The sequence below is a fragment of the Halichondria panicea genome, chromosome 15 (assembly GCF_963675165.1).
Source record: "Halichondria panicea chromosome 15, odHalPani1.1, whole genome shotgun sequence".
In the NCBI taxonomy this organism is placed as follows: domain Eukaryota; kingdom Metazoa; phylum Porifera; class Demospongiae; order Suberitida; family Halichondriidae; genus Halichondria; species Halichondria panicea.
In genome coordinates, this window is record NC_087391.1 from 750,799 (window position 1) to 768,446 (window position 17,648).

A 17,648-nucleotide genomic window follows, 5' to 3' on the forward strand; every position below is an offset into this window, starting at 1 on the left:
ATGGTAACCACAGCAATAGAGCATTATATGGTATCAAAAAAGTGACCTCAAAGGAACACAAGATAAGATATTAAAATGTACTGTATAGAGCAAAAAGATAAATTTCGTGCTCTCTAAAAGCGTTTCGTTGAATTTGTGGGTGACTGCTTACCAGAAACAATGCCTTAATATAATCTTTGCACGTTATAGCACATAGTAATTCTGAAAAATCGTGTATTTCGTAGGATGAGAAGCAAAAAATTCACGCTATACGGTATCGAATATATAAAATGACCTCAAGGGAACACAGAACACAACAAAAACATAACATTAGTAACAGAGTTCAACAGTCTCTAGCTACCACTTGTACTTGAAGTTCATTTTGAGCAGGCACTTGACTCTTATCTGGCTCACATTATACAATGAACCTGTGATAAAGATTAACAAACTAGCCGATTAGATATTATATTAATATACATGTAGTCTGTACAAAGTGTTTAACATCCTACACAACACACACACACACACACACACACACACACACACACACACACACCCCCACACACCCACCCACACACTGACAATGAATAGGATACTCATTATAGAGTAGTGAGGTATTGTCGACGGCTGTGGAGGAGCCCTTGCCCATGGGGATGACCACACCCTCCTCAGTGGTCTTGTGGCCGTCAGTAGTGGGGGCGGTCCGACCCAGACCCTTGGTACTGTGCTTACCAGCTGGCAGCTTGTCTACATACTTGGAGTGGGTCAGCTCATACCTGCACACACAGTAAAATAATTGATGCACAGGCACTTAAGTAGTGTACACTGTGATGAAACTACCTATATATATATATAGCGTGTATATCGCATGCATGCATTCCGCGAAAACCTTTCTAACGGTCATTCCACAAAAGTTTATACCTTCAAAATAGACCTGCTATTAATACCTAATGCAGTTCAAGGTTATCATCTGTACTGTACCTAGAAATTTGCACTCACTGACAGATAATAAAAACAGATAATAAAAACAACACACAACCACAAAGATCAAAGCAAGTTCCCAAAACAAACAAAGGACTATTGTTACACACAATAGAGCACTGCCCTCTATAGGCTGCCAGTATCTAACCATGGAAACCAACTAAGTCATGACTGCACAGTGTTCAATGAGTACTGTACTACACTGCATGCAGGGAGACCAGAGGAGGCCCGACAACCATGCACCTGCCATACGTTTTTACTGAATCAGTCTTCAATAAAAGTTGCCTTTACAGAGAGGTTATTGAGAAAGTTAAAGCTCCTATTAACCTAACAGAACTAAGTCTAAGAGGAGTGCAACACATACCTTTAAAGGCAAGTTATATTAAAATGCTGATTCAACCAAAATAAATGTTAGGTGGTGCAGAGGTCTGACAAGACCTTCTCTGCTGAGAGACAGTACCGTAATTAAAAATTGTTTTACCCCCACCCACTGAAGCACAACCCTCACACCTTACACACCAATCACATGTCTCCGAGGGCAACCTCACAGAGGAGCATGAGTCCCTCGTTGTCAGAGCGAGAGGTGCTATAGTAATTGGCACTCTTGGAGACCATGTCTGCAAAGTACACCCCCTTCCCAAACATTTAGCCAGTCACTGGCGCCTCTGGTGAAGCTATTCGAAGACCCTGGGACAAAGTAAACAGTCAGAGATATTAGAAGCCATCACAGTGAAGAGTATAATGTAGACACTCACCAAATACTGTGCATGCATACACAGTAATACCACAACATACCTGGGATAGTATTCCCACAAAGTTGGTCTTCCTGGAGCCGTGCCAGAGCAGCTGTCTGTTGTGGAGCTTTGAGAATGGTTTGTATTTCTTCCCCTCTCCTTCTCTGTCCACTTTTGAACACCTCCAGCACCTCACGTGAGTACTGAGAGTGGGTGACCGCGTGAGTGTTGGACACGTACTCCTGCAGCATTGAGAACTCATCAGAGCCATTGGACAGCACCTGTGTGTGTGTGTGTGTGTGTGTGTGTGTGTGTGTGTAGGTGGGGGAGGTAACATTGTTATTACAACCACAGGTGCAGGTGCAGGAATATGAATATTATATATTCATGCTACTAAACAACATGTCTATGTTTATGCCTTCTTGACACAAGTTATTATAGATTCTGTGACATGATAAGGTACAGTACACAGAGATTACAATCAATGCAGAGGTGGTCCGACAGGCGCTGTGCAGCTCAAGCTGATTAATTATCCGCCCACATCGTATGTTTTTGCTGAGTGTAATCAGAGGCTAGTTGCTTGAGCTGCACCGCGCCTGTCGGACCTCCTCTGCAATCAATGAATGTACACATACTCACATCCATCTTGGTCTTGAGCTGCTCATAATGCAGGTCCAATGGGTCCTTCCCTCCACTCACACCATCCTCCTGTTTCAGTAGCGAGTAGGCCACCTCAATCTCCAGTAGATTATCCAACCTTTGTGTTTTTATCTTTATAACCTCCTCTGAGTTCAGTGGGGGTGGTTTCGTCATGCCAAAGTCATGTGGTACTAGAGTGTAGAATTTGTTAGTATAGTCGAGGATTTTGCTCGGATTCTGAGTCCCAACAATCTCTCGTTGTAGCTCAGAAAGGACAGAATATGCACTCTCTATCTGTCGCCGTGACAACTTGCCCAAAGGCATCTTCTTCATATCAATCTGTGGCAAACAAAGTGTATAGAATTGCAGTTCATATAAAACTAGCTTGTAATAGGACAATCCCTAGCTAAGACATGGCTTGTGCATGTACCTATACGAGATCTTGTATGGGGAAATCGAGGGCTAGTTTATACTCTTTTAAGACCCACCTCAAACTCGAGCATAGCTTTCTTCATGCTCTCCACATCAAATATCATTCGAATGAGATCTTGTATCTCAGGGGCCAGTGTGGACTTTGAACCAGGAGCAATTCCCAGCTGTTGCCCAGTGTCCTCATCACCACCATAGTCTATCTCCAGGGGGTAGAACTAGCTAGGCCTCTTAACAAAGCTCTCTTTACTGGTGCCCCATGAATTGCCTGTCTTGTCTTGGTAGAGGAACTCAAAGTACTTCTTGGCAGCAGGTTTGGAGGCTCCAAAACTCTGTGAAGGATAAACAACAGTTATTTTCTAGTTTTCCATTGAGAAACAAATTTGCAGTAAGTATGCTGTCCTAAACCTTAAACAAAATATTGCTTACTGTATAGCGGGTAGTTTTCGTGGGATTATTTTCGCTGACATCCACGAAATTTTAACGTAGGCGTGGAATGCAGTGCAGGCAACAAGACTAAATGAAATTTGTACTCACGAAAATCACCGTTTTCCAGATCAACGAATTTACCCCACGAAAATTACCCGCTATACGGTATACTGTATCTTAAAGCTACTTTCTCCCTCCCCTCTCAGTGGTTTAGCTGACCTCTGTCTTTGAGCCTCCTATGGTGGTCCCCACACGACCCCACGACCTGAACACATAGTAGTTCTTGCTGGAGTCTCCTTCGAGCAGCTGCAGCTTGTAGTACGAGTTAGTGCCTCTTATGACATCGACCAATCCAAGTACAGCATTCCAGACCACACTCCCCACCTCCAGTACGTGGTGTGACCCCTCCAGCTCTGAATCAGGGTCCACTGCAGCACCACCCTTTACCATCACCTTGACCTTGCTCGGACCTGGGTGGAGGGAGGGGTGTGTCTACAGGTACGTATATATACAGTCCGGAGGCACTAATAACATAAATTGATGCACATCTCAAATTAGGTGGTCAACAAAGACCAAAGGAAAGTGATTTACAAAGAAAATACCTTGAAAATATGTGGGTTAAAATCAAAAGTCTATTATGGACAAAATACCGAGAAATTATGGCGCATTCCAAATTTTAGATTTGAGTGCATACCATCTGAATCGGCTCTTTCTAAGGTTGAAATTGGACCACCAGAACTCTAGTTCTGGTAACCAATTAATGACATGACTTCACCTCTTCTCCTGGTGGTTTGGGGGTCTCTGATGATGGCTGCTTCTTGACTGTCACTGAAGACATCTTGGAACTCGACTGGCCGGAGGACTTGAGTGCACCTCGAGTCAATGTGGCCACACGTTTTAGAGGGTTGAGGAGAGTGTTCGCCTGTGAGGGTGGGCAGTGAGTGTGTGAAGTGTGGAGGTGGGGAGTGAGTGGGTGTGTGTGGAGGGTGGGGAGTGAGTGTGTTTGATTGAAGATTATACAAAGGTATTGGGGTGGGCAAGGATTGTCAGTCGCACACCCTCCCAATCTTACGGAAAGCTTTTAAAAAGTTTTATATTTACGGTGTTGGAATCCAGTCTTCACTGCTAGCAGAGGATTACTAATGTATGGAATGTACACTATTTTGATGGGCATCAATTACTAGGAAAATGTAAAATCTTCATAATAATAGTAAACAAAAAAGAACAAAAGAGCAGACAACATAAAACCATACAGCAATAGAAAAGCAAACAGATGCCCGACCTTGAGAGCCGAGAATGATGGGTTAAAGAGTGTTTAACAGTGTACCAACACTCCCCATTCATCTGTTGCATTCAGAGTCACTAGTACTGAATAATTATTGTAAGTTATTTACATTGAGGTCATGCTGATATAAAGAGGGTGTGATACTTACCATTCTCTTTAGCTCGGTGCTCTGTCGTTCGTACTCTCCTTCTGACAGGAACAAGATGACCTGACCCAACACGTGGAGGTGATCTGATAGGAATTCCTCTGAGGTGATAGTTTTGAGGTAGCCCTCCAGCTGAATTTGGGCAGCACCTGTGTGTGTGTGTGTGTGTGTGTGTGTGTGTGTGTGTGTGTGTGTGTGTGTGTGTGTGTGTGTGTGTGTGTGTGTGTGTGGGGGGGGGAGGTAACATTGTTATTACAACCACAGGTGCAGGAATATGAATATTATATATTCATGCTACTGAACAACATGTCTATGTTTATGCCTTGTTGACACAAGTTATTATAGATTCTGTGACATGATAAGGTACAGTACACAGAGATTACAATCAATGCAGAGGTGGTCCGACAGGCGCGGTGCAGCTCAAGCTGATTAATTATCCGCCCACATCGTATGTTTTTGCTGAGTGTAATCAGAGGCTAGTTGCTTGAGCTGCACCGCGCCTGTCTGTCGGACCACCTCTGCAATCAATGAATGTACACATACTCACATCCATCTTGGTCTTGAGCTGCTCATAATGCAGGTCCAATGGATCCTTCCCTCCACTCACACCATCCTCCTGTTTCAGTAGCGAGTAGGCCACCTCAATCTCCAATAGATTATCCAACATTTGTGTCTTTATCTTTATAACCTCCTCTGAGTTCAGTGGGGGTGGTTTCGTCATGCCAAAGTCATGTGGTACTAGAGTGTAGAATTTGTTAGTATAGTCGAGGATTTTGCTCGGATTCTGAGTCCCAACAATCTCTCGTTGTAGCTCAGAAAGGACAGAATATGCACTCTCTATCTGTCGCCGTGACAACTTGCCCAAAGGCATCTTCTTTATATCAATCTGTAGCAAACAGAGTTTACAGAATTGCAGTTCATATAAAACTAGCTTGCAATAGGACAATCCCTAGCTAAGACATGGCTTGCATTGTGTATGTGTACCTATACGAGATCTTGTATGGGGAAATCGAGCGCTAGTTTATACTCTTTTAAGACCCACCTCAAACTCCAGCATAGCTTTCTTCATGCTCTCCACATCAAATATCATTCGAATGAGATCTTGTATCTCAGGGGCCAGTGTGGACTTTGAACCAGGGGCAATTCCAAGCTGTTGCCCAGTGTCCTCATCACCACCATAGTCTATCTCTAGGGGGTAGAACTTGCTAGGCCTCTTAACAAAGCTCTCTTTACTGGTGCCCCATGAATTGCCTGTCTTGTCTTGGTAGAGGAGCTCAAAGTGCTTCTTGGCAGCAGGCTTGGAGGCTCCAAAACTCTGTGTACGATAAACAAACAGTTATTTTCTACCATCGAGAAACAAATTTGCAGTAAGTATGCTGTCCTAAACCTTAAACAAAATATTGCTTACCGTATAGCGGGTAATTTTCGTGGGTAAGCTGACTTCCACAAAATTTTAACGCAGGCGTGGAATGCAGTGCAGGCAACAAGACTAAACGAAACTTGTACTCATGAAAACCACCGTTTTCCAGATCAACGAATTTACCCCATGAAAATTACCTGCTATACGGTATACTGAATCTTAAAGCTACTTTCTTCCCCCTCCCTCCCCTCTCAGTGGTTTAGCTCACCTCTGTCTTTGAGCCTCCTATGGTGGTCCCCACACGACCCCATGATCTGAACACATAGTAGTTCTTGCTGGAGTCTCCTTCGAGCAGCTGCAGCTTGTAGTACGAGTTAGTGCCTCTTATGACATCGACCAATCCAAGTACAGCATTCCAGATCACACCTCCTCCAGTACGTGGTGTGACCCCTCCAGCTCTGAATCAGGATCCACTGCAGCACCACCCTTTATCATCACCTTGACCTTGCTCGGATCTGGGTGGAGGGAGGGGTGTGTCTACAGGTACGTATATATACAGTCCGGAGGCACTAATAACATAAATTTATGTACATCTCAAATTAGGTGGTCTGTACATACAACAAAGACCAAAGGAAAGTGATTTACAAAGAAAATACCTTGAAAATATGTGGGTTAAAATCAAAAGTCTATTATGGACGAAATTATGGCGCATTCCAAATTTTAGATTTGAGTGCATACCATCTGAATCGGCTCTTTCTAAGGTTGAAATTGGACCACCAGAACTCTAGTTCTGGTAACCAATTAATGACATGACTTCACCTCTTCTCCTGGTGGTTTGGGGGTCTCTGATGATGGCTGCTTCTTGACTGTCACTGAAGACATCTTGGAACTCGACTGGCCGGAGGACTTGAGTGCACCTCGAGTCAATGTGGCCACACGTTTTAGAGGGTTGAGGAGAGTGTTCGCCTGTGAGGGTGGGCAGTGAGTGTGTGAAGTGTGGAGGTGGGGAGTGAGTGGGTGTGTGTGGAGGGTGGGGAGTGAGTGTGTTTGATTGAAGATTATACAAAGGTATTGGGGTGGGCAAGGATTGTCAGTCGCACACCCTCCCAATCTTACGGAAAGCTTTTAAAAAGTTTTATATTTACGGTGTTGGAATCCAGTCTTCACTGCTAGCAGAGGATTACTAATGTATGGAATGTACACTATTTTGATGGGCATCAATTACTAGGAAAATGTAAAATCTTCATAATAATAGTAAACAAAAAAGAACAAAAGAGCAGACAACATAAAACCATACAGCAATAGAAAAGCAAACAGATGCCCGACCTTGAGAGCCGAGAATGATGGGTTAAAGAGTGTTTAACAGTGTACCAACACTCCCCATTCATCTGTTGCATTCAGAGTCACTAGTACTGAATAATTATTGTAAGTTATTTACATTGAGGTCATGCTGATATAAAGAGGGTGTGATACTTACCATTCTCTTTAGCTCGGTGCTCTGTCGTTCGTACTCTCCTTCTGACAGGAACAAGATGACCTGACCCAACACGTGGAGGTGATCTGATAGGAATTCCTCTGAGGTGATAGTTTTGAGGTAGCCCTCCAGCTGAATTTGGGCAGCACCTGTGTGTGTGTGTGTGTGTGTGTGTGTGTGTGTGTGTGTGTGTGTGTGTGTGTGTGTGTGTGTGTGTGTGTGTGTGTGGGGGGGGAGGTAACATTGTTATTACAACCACAGGTGCAGGAATATGAATATTATATATTCATGCTACTGAACAACATGTCTATGTTTATGCCTTGTTGACACAAGTTATTATAGATTCTGTGACATGATAAGGTACAGTACACAGAGATTACAATCAATGCAGAGGTGGTCCGACAGGCGCGGTGCAGCTCAAGCTGATTAATTATCCGCCCACATCGTATGTTTTTGCTGAGTGTAATCAGAGGCTAGTTGCTTGAGCTGCACCGCGCCTGTCTGTCGGACCACCTCTGCAATCAATGAATGTACACATACTCACATCCATCTTGGTCTTGAGCTGCTCATAATGCAGGTCCAATGGATCCTTCCCTCCACTCACACCATCCTCCTGTTTCAGTAGCGAGTAGGCCACCTCAATCTCCAATAGATTATCCAACATTTGTGTCTTTATCTTTATAACCTCCTCTGAGTTCAGTGGGGGTGGTTTCGTCATGCCAAAGTCATGTGGTACTAGAGTGTAGAATTTGTTAGTATAGTCGAGGATTTTGCTCGGATTCTGAGTCCCAACAATCTCTCGTTGTAGCTCAGAAAGGACAGAATATGCACTCTCTATCTGTCGCCGTGACAACTTGCCCAAAGGCATCTTCTTTATATCAATCTGTAGCAAACAGAGTTTACAGAATTGCAGTTCATATAAAACTAGCTTGCAATAGGACAATCCCTAGCTAAGACATGGCTTGCATTGTGTATGTGTACCTATACGAGATCTTGTATGGGGAAATCGAGCGCTAGTTTATACTCTTTTAAGACCCACCTCAAACTCCAGCATAGCTTTCTTCATGCTCTCCACATCAAATATCATTCGAATGAGATCTTGTATCTCAGGGGCCAGTGTGGACTTTGAACCAGGGGCAATTCCAAGCTGTTGCCCAGTGTCCTCATCACCACCATAGTCTATCTCTAGGGGGTAGAACTTGCTAGGCCTCTTAACAAAGCTCTCTTTACTGGTGCCCCATGAATTGCCTGTCTTGTCTTGGTAGAGGAGCTCAAAGTGCTTCTTGGCAGCAGGCTTGGAGGCTCCAAAACTCTGTGTACGATAAACAAACAGTTATTTTCTACCATCGAGAAACAAATTTGCAGTAAGTATGCTGTCCTAAACCTTAAACAAAATATTGCTTACCGTATAGCGGGTAATTTTCGTGGGTAAGCTGACTTCCACAAAATTTTAACGCAGGCGTGGAATGCAGTGCAGGCAACAAGACTAAACGAAACTTGTACTCATGAAAACCACCGTTTTCCAGATCAACGAATTTACCCCATGAAAATTACCTGCTATACGGTATACTGAATCTTAAAGCTACTTTCTTCCCCCTCCCTCCCCTCTCAGTGGTTTAGCTCACCTCTGTCTTTGAGCCTCCTATGGTGGTCCCCACACGACCCCATGATCTGAACACATAGTAGTTCTTGCTGGAGTCTCCTTCGAGCAGCTGCAGCTTGTAGTACGAGTTAGTGCCTCTTATGACATCGACCAATCCAAGTACAGCATTCCAGATCACACCTCCTCCAGTACGTGGTGTGACCCCTCCAGCTCTGAATCAGGATCCACTGCAGCACCACCCTTTATCATCACCTTGACCTTGCTCGGATCTGGGTGGAGGGAGGGGTGTGTCTACAGGTACGTATATATACAGTCCGGAGGCACTAATAACATAAATTTATGTACATCTCAAATTAGGTGGTCTGTACATACAACAAAGACCAAAGGAAAGTGATTTACAAAGAAAATACCTTGAAAATATGTGGGTTAAAATCAAAAGTCTATTATGGACGAAATTATGGCGCATTCCAAATTTTAGATTTGAGCGCATACCATCTGAATCGGCTCTTTCTAAGGTTGAAATTGGACCACCAGAACTCTAGTTCTCGTAACCAATTCATTACATGACTTCACCTCTTCTCCTGGTGGTTTGGGTGTCTCTGATGATGGCTGCTTCTTGACTGTCACTGGAGACATCTTGGAACTTGACTGGCCAGAGGACTTGAGTGCACCTCGGGTCAATGTGGCCACACGTTTTAGAGGGTTGAGGAGAGTGTTCGCCTGTGAGGGTGGGGAGTGAGTGTGTGAAGTGTGGAGGTGGGGAGTGAGTGTGTTTGATTGAAGATTATACAAAGGTATTGGGGTGGGCAAGGATTGTCAGTCGCACACCGGCCCTCCCAATCTTACGGAAAGCTTTTAAAAAGTTTTTTATTTACGGTGTTGGAATCCAGTCTTCACTGCTAGCAGAGGATTACTAATGTATGGAATGTACACTATTTTGATGGGCATCAATTACTAGGAAAATGTAAAATCTTCATAATAATAGTAAACGAAAAAGAACAAAAGAGCAGACAACATAAAACCATACAGCAATAGAAAAAGCAAACAGATGCCCGACCTTGAGAGTCGAGAATGATGGGTTAAAGAGTCTTTAACAGTGCACCAACCCTCCCCATTCATCTGTTGCATTCAGAGTCACTAGTACTGAATAATTATTGTAAAGTATTTACATTGAGGTCATGCTGATATAAAGAGGGTGTGATACTTACCATTCTCTTTACCTCGGTGCTCTGTCGCTCGTACTCTCCTTCTGACAGGAACAAGATGACCTGACCCAACACGTGGAGGTGATCTGATAGGAATTCCTCTGAGGTGATAGTTTTGAGGTAGCCCTCCAGCTGAATTCGTCTCACGTCCAACCGCTGGGGGTCCAATTTGTGGAACGAGGGAAGAGTGGGTAGCACGAGATTAGCAGGGAAGTTATCAATCTGAGAGGAGGGAGAAAATTGATACCCAAGAGCTTACTAGTAATGGCAATGCAGCTAAAGTCTGTACCAAAGAGCTTACTAGTATTGCAACCATGAAGGAGACGTAATGATAAATTGAGAGCTGTGTGTTTGTATTCTTTTTGTATAGTACACCAATGTCCCCCACCCCCTCCTTTCGGCTACTACCCACCTGTGCCCTGAGTGAGAGGTGGAGGTCGTGGAAGTCTCTATAGCGACGATTAATGATCCACTTCTCAGTGACAGAGACATGGCTGTGTTTGCAGGAGACGTTGACGTGAAACACACAATGCTTGGTGGTACCCTCGTTCAGAATGCCATAGTCGGGCAATGGCGGCTGAGAGGGCAATGAGACTATCACTGGATACATTCGCAGGGACACTCTTGGCCTGTGGAGTGGGTGGGGTGTGTGGAGTGAGTGGGAGTGTGGAGGGTGGAGGGTGGTTGGCAAGGAGAGGCATATATACACTTATGGAATGAACAAACAGTTACTGTAGCTTACACTGAGTACTGCTTTAGCAGTGGCCAGAACTGATTCCAGAGCACTTTTCTTCAGTCAATCATAATCTAGAAACAGAGTTACAGACAATAAAACAAGAGCATTACAATTTTAGAACAGACCCAACAAAAGGAAGTAATCAACATAACACACCTGTGACTCCGGTCTTCTGCAGGTGTGAGATGTGAGAGTTGACGTTGTACCTGAGTGATCGTACCTCGGTCTCGTTGGCCCCCTCACTCAGAGCAGCCATGAAACTGTCAGTGTTCAGAGAGCTCTCCTTGCACTGGACACGGGGGAACACATACAAGTGAGAGGAACAACAATGGGAGGATATTGAAAATACTTTTATGATCAAAGCCATTCAGCATGCACAAAGTTAACGGAAATAGCATATAATATTCTGAAACACGTACACCATTCCCTCACCATTGATATGAAGGTGGCGTTGATGTTGTCTGGTAGAGCTAGTGTCTTGAGCAATGGTGTCCAGACCTTCCAGACCAACACATAGTCTCGAATACCCGCCTCAACCTAAAAGCTTGAGTCTGGTCAAACTCACATATGAACTTTGTTCTGCACAGTCAGCAAAGTCAAGTGGGCTACACGCCCACAAGCATAGTGATAAAGCCACAAGCCACCGCATGTTAGGGACAGAACATACACAGAGGGCTATATCATATCAGACAGTGTATCAATTAAGGCTAGGAGTTGAAAGCCTACGAGAAAAACACTGAGCTTGAAGCCATCATTGCACAGAGCTAGAGGGCCATGAAACCATGGTCGACGGTCACATTCACATAAATGAGCATTTAGGCTGTTAATTTCGACAAGGTGTTCCAAAGGTCCTGTTGCTAGTCTGGAGATCGAGTTCTAGTATCACATCCTTACAACTTTCTCCATGAATTTTCCTACGTCGCCTTCTGTCAGGGGCTATATATTAGTAACAATCCATGCTGCCGTACCGTGGCGGTTAGCTATAATGATATTCATGTAGACTATAATTTTATTCATGTGTCACACCCACTGTGGTCAATTAAATGTCCAAGAAATTCCTGGACACACTTGAACCAAACCTCAATGTGAGTTTGACCAGACTCAAGCTTTTAGGTTGAGGCGGGTATTCGAGACTAACCAACACATCTGTGAGGAAGGCCTGGAGGGACGGAGAAGAGAACTCGTCCTCTGGGAGCACAATACACAGCAGCAGCTCAGAGAGACGGTACAGGTAGGCTGTGTGTGTGTGTGTGTGTGTGTGTGTGTGTGTGTGTGTGTGCGCGTGTGTGTGTGGGTGTGTGTGTGTGTATGTGTGTGTGTGGTAGGTTTAACAACATTGGTCATACACTTTCTATTTTCTATTGAAAATCGCACCATCCACACTAATACAAACGGGAATATTGTCAATAGATATTCTATAAGAACTACACAGTGATACTAGGTTCAATGCTGGTACCTATCCTGGCTTCCCTGTCACAGCAGACGGCCCTCCACGGGTCCTCCCCACTCTCACACTTGAAGAACTCTGTCTCCACCGCCTCGTTCCATATTGCTGCACTTTGACCTGTAACCACACCCACTGATGCAGCCCCACACGCCACCTTGTACGCCCTCAGGTGATCCATAAAATCATTCATGAGTGTCTCTATGAAGAAGGCTAGGTAGTTAACCTAGCCGCGGCTACTTCTTGAATCACGTTTATGGGCGAGTTCTAGGGCTTCTTGGGAACACACTGGGTCGGGGCTGACGTGGGTGTGATACCAGCTCTCGAAAAGGTCTTGTAGTCCGAGGGACAACAGCTGTTAGGGTGTGTGGGTGGAGAGGATACTAGCTTTAGGTGTGTGTTTAGGGGAGGGGGTGGTTGTGTGTGTGGTGTGAGGTTGTGATCACCTTTTCTAGTTCTTCATCAATGCTCCTCACTCCAGTGAGTTGACTGTTGAACTGGAGGGGGCGTGGCTCAACGGAGGGTGCCAACACCTGGGGAGGTAGCAAACAATGAGACAATGACAGCAGCGAGGATTGACGAGGTTACCTTGTGACAGCCGACTTGTGTCCATTGAGGACTGCTCTCTGTCCACACTTTCCTCACATGACGGGCCTGCTGCCAACTGACATACAGTGCAACAGAGAGGAACCTGAAGTCAAACAGTTGTACTGACTGTATAGACTAGTGTAGTATATAGTGTGTGTGCATGGTGATGCATTCTTACCCTAGAATGAAGGACAAGACACAGAGAACCAGGAGTAGGCCACCATCCATTGTATCATGTCAGGAGTGCATGAACATGCCATATGCCAAGTCAGCAGAGTATGACATGCATGTGACATAATGACATTCATTGCATTGTCAATTAACATCACTTGTAAATCACATGTAATTAGTACATACGATAAACATGGCAGAATTAGAACCAGGTCCTCTGCATCTTGCTTGTAAGAATGGTCACTATCAGACTGTGGAAACTCTCCTGAACCATGGATACAATGTGAATGGAACAGATGATGATGGATTCACCCCTCTCATGTTGGCATGCGAATATGGCCACACTGACATTGCGATACTGCTGCTGAGTAGAGGAGCACAAGTAAACATGCAAGATAATCATGGGTGGTCTGCTCTGATGATAGCAAGTCACAATGGGCATAGCGATGTCGTTAAAGTATTGATAGAAAAAGGAGCACAAGTGAACATGCAAACGAATGATGGGCGGTCTGCTCTGATGATAGCAAGTCAACATGGACATAGCGATGTCGTCAAAGTATTGATAGAAAAAGGAGCACAAGTAAACATGCAAGATAATGATGGGCGGTCTGCTCTGATGATAGCAAGTCAATATGGGCATAGCGATGTCGTTAAGGTATTGATAGAAAAAGGAGCACAAGTGAACATGCAAGATAATGATGGGCGGTCTGCTCTGATGATAGCAAGTCAATATGGGCATAGCGATGTCGTTAAGGTATTGATAGAAAAAGGAGCAGAAGTGAACATGCAACATAATAATGGATGGTCTGCTCTGATGATAGCAAGTCAAACTGGACATAGCGATGTCGTTAAAATATTGATAGAAAAAGGAGCACAAGTGAACATGCAAACGAATGATGGGCGGTCTGCTCTGATGATAGCAAGTCAATATGGGCATAGCGATGTCGTTAAGGTATTGATAGAAAAAGGAGCAGAAGTGAATATGCAACATAATAATGGATGGTCTGCTCTGATGATAGCAAGTCAAACTGGACATAGCGATGTCGTTAAAATATTGATAGAAAAAGGAGCACAAGTGAACATGCAAACGAATGATGGGCGGTCTGCTCTGATGCTAGCGTGTTATAATGGACATAGCGATGTCGTTAAGGTATTGATAGAAAAAGGAGCAGAAGTGAACATGCAACATAATAATGGATGGTCTGCTCTGATGATAGCAAGTCAAAATGGACATAGCGATGTCGTTAAAGTATTGATAGAAAAAGGAGCACAAGTAAACATGCAAAATAATAATGGGTTCTCTGCTCTGATGATAGCAAGTCAAAATGGACATAGCGATGTCGTCAAGGTATTCATAGAAAAAGGAGCACAAGTAAACATGCAAGATAATGATGGATGGTCTGCTCTGATGCTAGCGTGTTATAATGGGAGAAAGGAAGTAGCTCAGATACTGCTTGACCATCACGCTGATAAAAATATTCGAGATAGAAATGGTAAAAATGCTCTTAGTTTGGCAAGTGAAGCAGGGTGCACTGAAATGGTTGAGTTGTTACTACCCTACGAGCACAGAGACACTACCTCAAGCAGTACATCCACAGAAGAACCTCCAGCGAAGCGGGTAAAGATTAAAAAAGGTGATTTATTATTATAGCACTTGTATTATAGATTGAAAAAGGTGAGTGTATTTTCTATAGATATCTCTGTTGATTTATAGTATAGCCACAATCATTGTTACTGACTAATGCTTTTTTTTAGGAGAAGACGATATTTCACTGTCTAAAGAGGTAGAAGCAGTCACTAACACGGATGCACTTCCCACACAAGATGTGCAGATAACTGCATCTCCATCCAAACAAGTCAACAATCACATTAAACTAAGTGAACACTAATGCAACCATTATTATGCATACAAGCACTTATGTTTCTATACAGAGTCTCCCGAGCTGTCTCTGAAGGTGTTGTCTATGGAACTGAAGACGGTGACTGACCCGATACAACTGGGCGTCTGCCTGGGAGTGAAACAGCATCACCTGGAGAAAATAAGGAAAAACAACCCTCAAGGTTTGTGTGTGAAGTGGTCAACTGTTTATCATCGTATTCACATGTGTACTCACAGACATAAGACAGCAACAGTTCGACCTTTTCTCGTTTATTGCCAAGAACTACATGGTGCTGGGGATCACATGGGAGAGGATTGCTGACGCTCTGGAGGAGTTGGTGGGCATGGGAGATTTGGCACAGGATGTCAGGAGCAAGTATAACATTGTCAAACCTCAAACAGTTACTGAAGGTATAGTAGTATATTAGCCTCGTTCCCAGGCCGATCCGTCTCTAATTGAACGCTAGGCCTGGTATTGATTGTATCTGGGCGTGGTTGGAATTTGCTCAAACGAGCGAATTCCTAAGCGATTTTAGTGTTTATATTAGCAAGCTACAGCTAGCTACCTGTGACTCGACTATGGAGACTTCAGTTCTGGATTTCGATGGACAAGGGGAGCGCTGGTCCTACCAGGCTTGTAGTCCATCAAAAAATTGTAGCAACTGGTAGCAGAGAGACTTGCCATACCCGGTACCCTGTTGGGAACCACACAAACAATTCCCTTCCCTCAGACAGTAGCTTGAGGGTATAAGGCCTTCCAGAACTGAAGTGTCCATAGTCGAGTCACATGTAGCTAGCTAGCTAGCTTGCTATAAATAATTATAAGGAATTTACTCGTTAAGCGAATTCCAACCACGCCCAGACACAATCAATACCAGGCCTAGGAGTCGACCAAAATGGTAAATATAATTACCTCATATGTACGATTCCTGTTATGTTACAGGGGCTGTAGTGTCATAATTATAATAAGGAATGCTGTATTAATGATGTCCAGGTGTACTTGAGTTCAAGCTTACAGTCTACGATAATTTTAGTGCTCTAGTATTAATGTCTGCAGGACTGTGCAATGCTGGACATATGAATTGTACGGCTGATTGATCTTGAACACTAATCAATATTCTGCTTCTACAGGACTACCCGCCAATCGAGTCACTCTCCAAGAACTAGTGAGGAGACACAGTCTGACTGACGAGCAACTCAACAGTGAAATAGTGGGGTCTGATATTCCCTACGTGGCCAAATATTTTGATGGGGTGATAATCTATTCGAGTGCAATGGGACTGACTCCTTCTGAACTAGCCGATGTGAAGGATTTGTCCTATAGGAAAGGAATTCAAGTAGCCATGACTGAATGCTTGATTCTCTGGAAAAGACACGATCCTGTTACAGCAACTCACAAAGCTCTACTGGAGCTGTTACTGAAATTAAGAAAAGAGGAAATAGCTGATCAAATCTGTCAGCACTTGACTAAATGTGAGTATACAATCATACATGTAAAAATGTACACAATTCTATATGTTATATTATGTTTTTACAGGTAAACTATCTTCATCTACTGCAGTAGCTAACAAGGAGCGTATATCGGAAGGCTTGTTCATTTTCAGAAATAAGCCCATTGGAAGTGGTGCATTTGGTACAGTATTCAGAGGTGAACTGGATGGTGGTTGTTGTGCAGTTAAGGTCCTTCGCTTAGTTGCTGATGAAATTCAATTACAGTTGCCAACAGCAAGTCTTGCCTCAACAGATTCTGTTGAGAGGTTTCGTAAAGAATGTGAATTCTTTGAGTCATTTCAACACCCCAACATTGTCCGTCACCTAGCAACTAAGGAATATCCCAAGACGAACCACCTCGTCCTTGCTCTAGAACTGATGGACTGCAACCTGCGACAATACTTCATTCCTCAGGCTGACAAAGAACCCATCAAGCTCTCACTAGCTATCCAGACCAGCCTCTGTCATGACATAGCCTCGGCACTCGAGTACATCCACTCACGAGGGGTGGTACACAGGGACCTCTGTGGAGAGAACATTCTGCTGTCCTGTGGAGGGGAAACCCCCGTTGCTAAAGTGTGCGATTTCGGAATGTCTAAAATCACCAAGAATGATACTCAAAGTGTATCACTGCAAGCATTCGCTCACAAAGGATACATGCCACCAGAAGCTACTGACATGGAGTCATCATCCTATAACTCGAAATTTGACATCTTCTCATTTGGTGCTCTAATGGTTCAAATTGTTCGCCATCTTCCCACCATTAAAGACGGAAAATATCGTAAATATGAATTGAAACTGATCGAAGATGCTCACCCCATCAAGGAACTTATAATAGATTGTTTAAATGAGAACAGAGACGATCGACCATTAGCTGCTCAGCTAAAGAGGAGACTGGTATAGTGTTATGACTGTCATTGTGTCTATGGACTAATGATTATTTTAGTCATGCTATTTATTTTTACGATGAATATTCTACTTTTCGTTGATTCACAATGTACATGCATGCATGTGTGTAGTGCATCATTTGTGGGAGAAGGTGAAGATCAAATTACCTTTACAGCCCTTACAGTGAT

The 17,648-nt window shown here is 43.8% G+C and overlaps 2 protein-coding genes and 1 pseudogene across 3 annotated transcripts; 1 reads left to right on the forward strand and 2 right to left on the reverse strand.

The window, feature by feature from the left end:
- Positions 1 to 249: 249 nt before the first annotated feature.
- On the reverse strand, positions 250 to 5,332 carry LOC135348409 (poly [ADP-ribose] polymerase 1-like; annotated as a pseudogene).
- Positions 5,333 to 6,267: 935 nt separating this feature from the next.
- LOC135349242 (uncharacterized) lies at positions 6,268 to 13,248 on the reverse strand. Its single transcript, XM_064547752.1, has 15 exons — positions 13,210 to 13,248; positions 13,032 to 13,134; positions 12,890 to 12,976; positions 12,456 to 12,798; positions 12,136 to 12,235; positions 11,432 to 11,504; positions 11,152 to 11,288; positions 10,676 to 10,892; positions 10,267 to 10,485; positions 9,632 to 9,778; positions 8,495 to 8,767; positions 8,000 to 8,338; positions 7,459 to 7,604; positions 6,801 to 6,947; positions 6,268 to 6,496 (listed from the first exon to the last, which is right to left on the reverse strand). Exons 4-13 carry the CDS (start codon positions 12,634 to 12,636, stop codon positions 7,467 to 7,469), a joined length of 1,824 nt encoding a protein of 607 aa, XP_064403822.1. The 5' UTR covers positions 12,637 to 12,798; positions 12,890 to 12,976; positions 13,032 to 13,134; positions 13,210 to 13,248; the 3' UTR covers positions 6,268 to 6,496; positions 6,801 to 6,947; positions 7,459 to 7,466.
- Positions 13,249 to 13,257: 9 nt separating this feature from the next.
- Positions 13,258 to 17,561, forward strand: LOC135348403 (ankyrin repeat domain-containing protein 50-like). 2 transcript variants are annotated; one of them, XM_064546602.1, is made up of 6 exons: positions 13,258 to 14,836; positions 14,958 to 15,080; positions 15,135 to 15,263; positions 15,319 to 15,492; positions 16,213 to 16,554; positions 16,643 to 17,561. In XM_064546602.1, the coding sequence occupies exons 1-6, from the start codon at positions 13,396 to 13,398 to the stop codon at positions 17,473 to 17,475; spliced, it is 3,042 nt and encodes a 1,013-aa protein (XP_064402672.1). In that variant the 5' UTR covers positions 13,258 to 13,395; the 3' UTR covers positions 17,476 to 17,561. The 2 variants fall into 2 exon arrangements, with proteins under 2 accessions (XP_064402672.1, XP_064402671.1); XM_064546601.1 differs by having other exon boundaries at positions 13,323 to 14,836; positions 16,619 to 17,561.
- Positions 17,562 to 17,648: the final 87 nt, after the last annotated feature.

Excerpts from the sequence above, each read along its gene's own strand:
- LOC135349242 (XM_064547752.1), bottom strand. The coding sequence starts at position 12,636 with ATGAATGATTTTATGGATCACCTGAGGGCGTACAAGGTGGCGTGTGGG. Across the intron at positions 10,486-10,675 it reads ACCTCTCACTCAGGGCACAG|ATTGATAACTTCCCTGCTAA; the intron begins GTGGGTAGTAGC and ends CCCTCCTCTCAG. Across the intron at positions 7,605-7,999 it reads AGCTCAAGACCAAGATGGAT|GTGCTGCCCAAATTCAGCTG; the intron begins GTGAGTATGTGT and ends ACACACACACAG.
- LOC135348403 (XM_064546601.1), top strand. The coding sequence starts at position 13,396 with ATGGCAGAATTAGAACCAGGTCCTCTGCATCTTGCTTGTAAGAATGGT. Across the intron at positions 15,081-15,134 it reads CAACAATCACATTAAACTAA|AGTCTCCCGAGCTGTCTCTG; the intron begins GTGAACACTAAT and ends GTTTCTATACAG. Across the intron at positions 15,493-16,212 it reads ACCTCAAACAGTTACTGAAG|GACTACCCGCCAATCGAGTC; the intron begins GTATAGTAGTAT and ends CTGCTTCTACAG.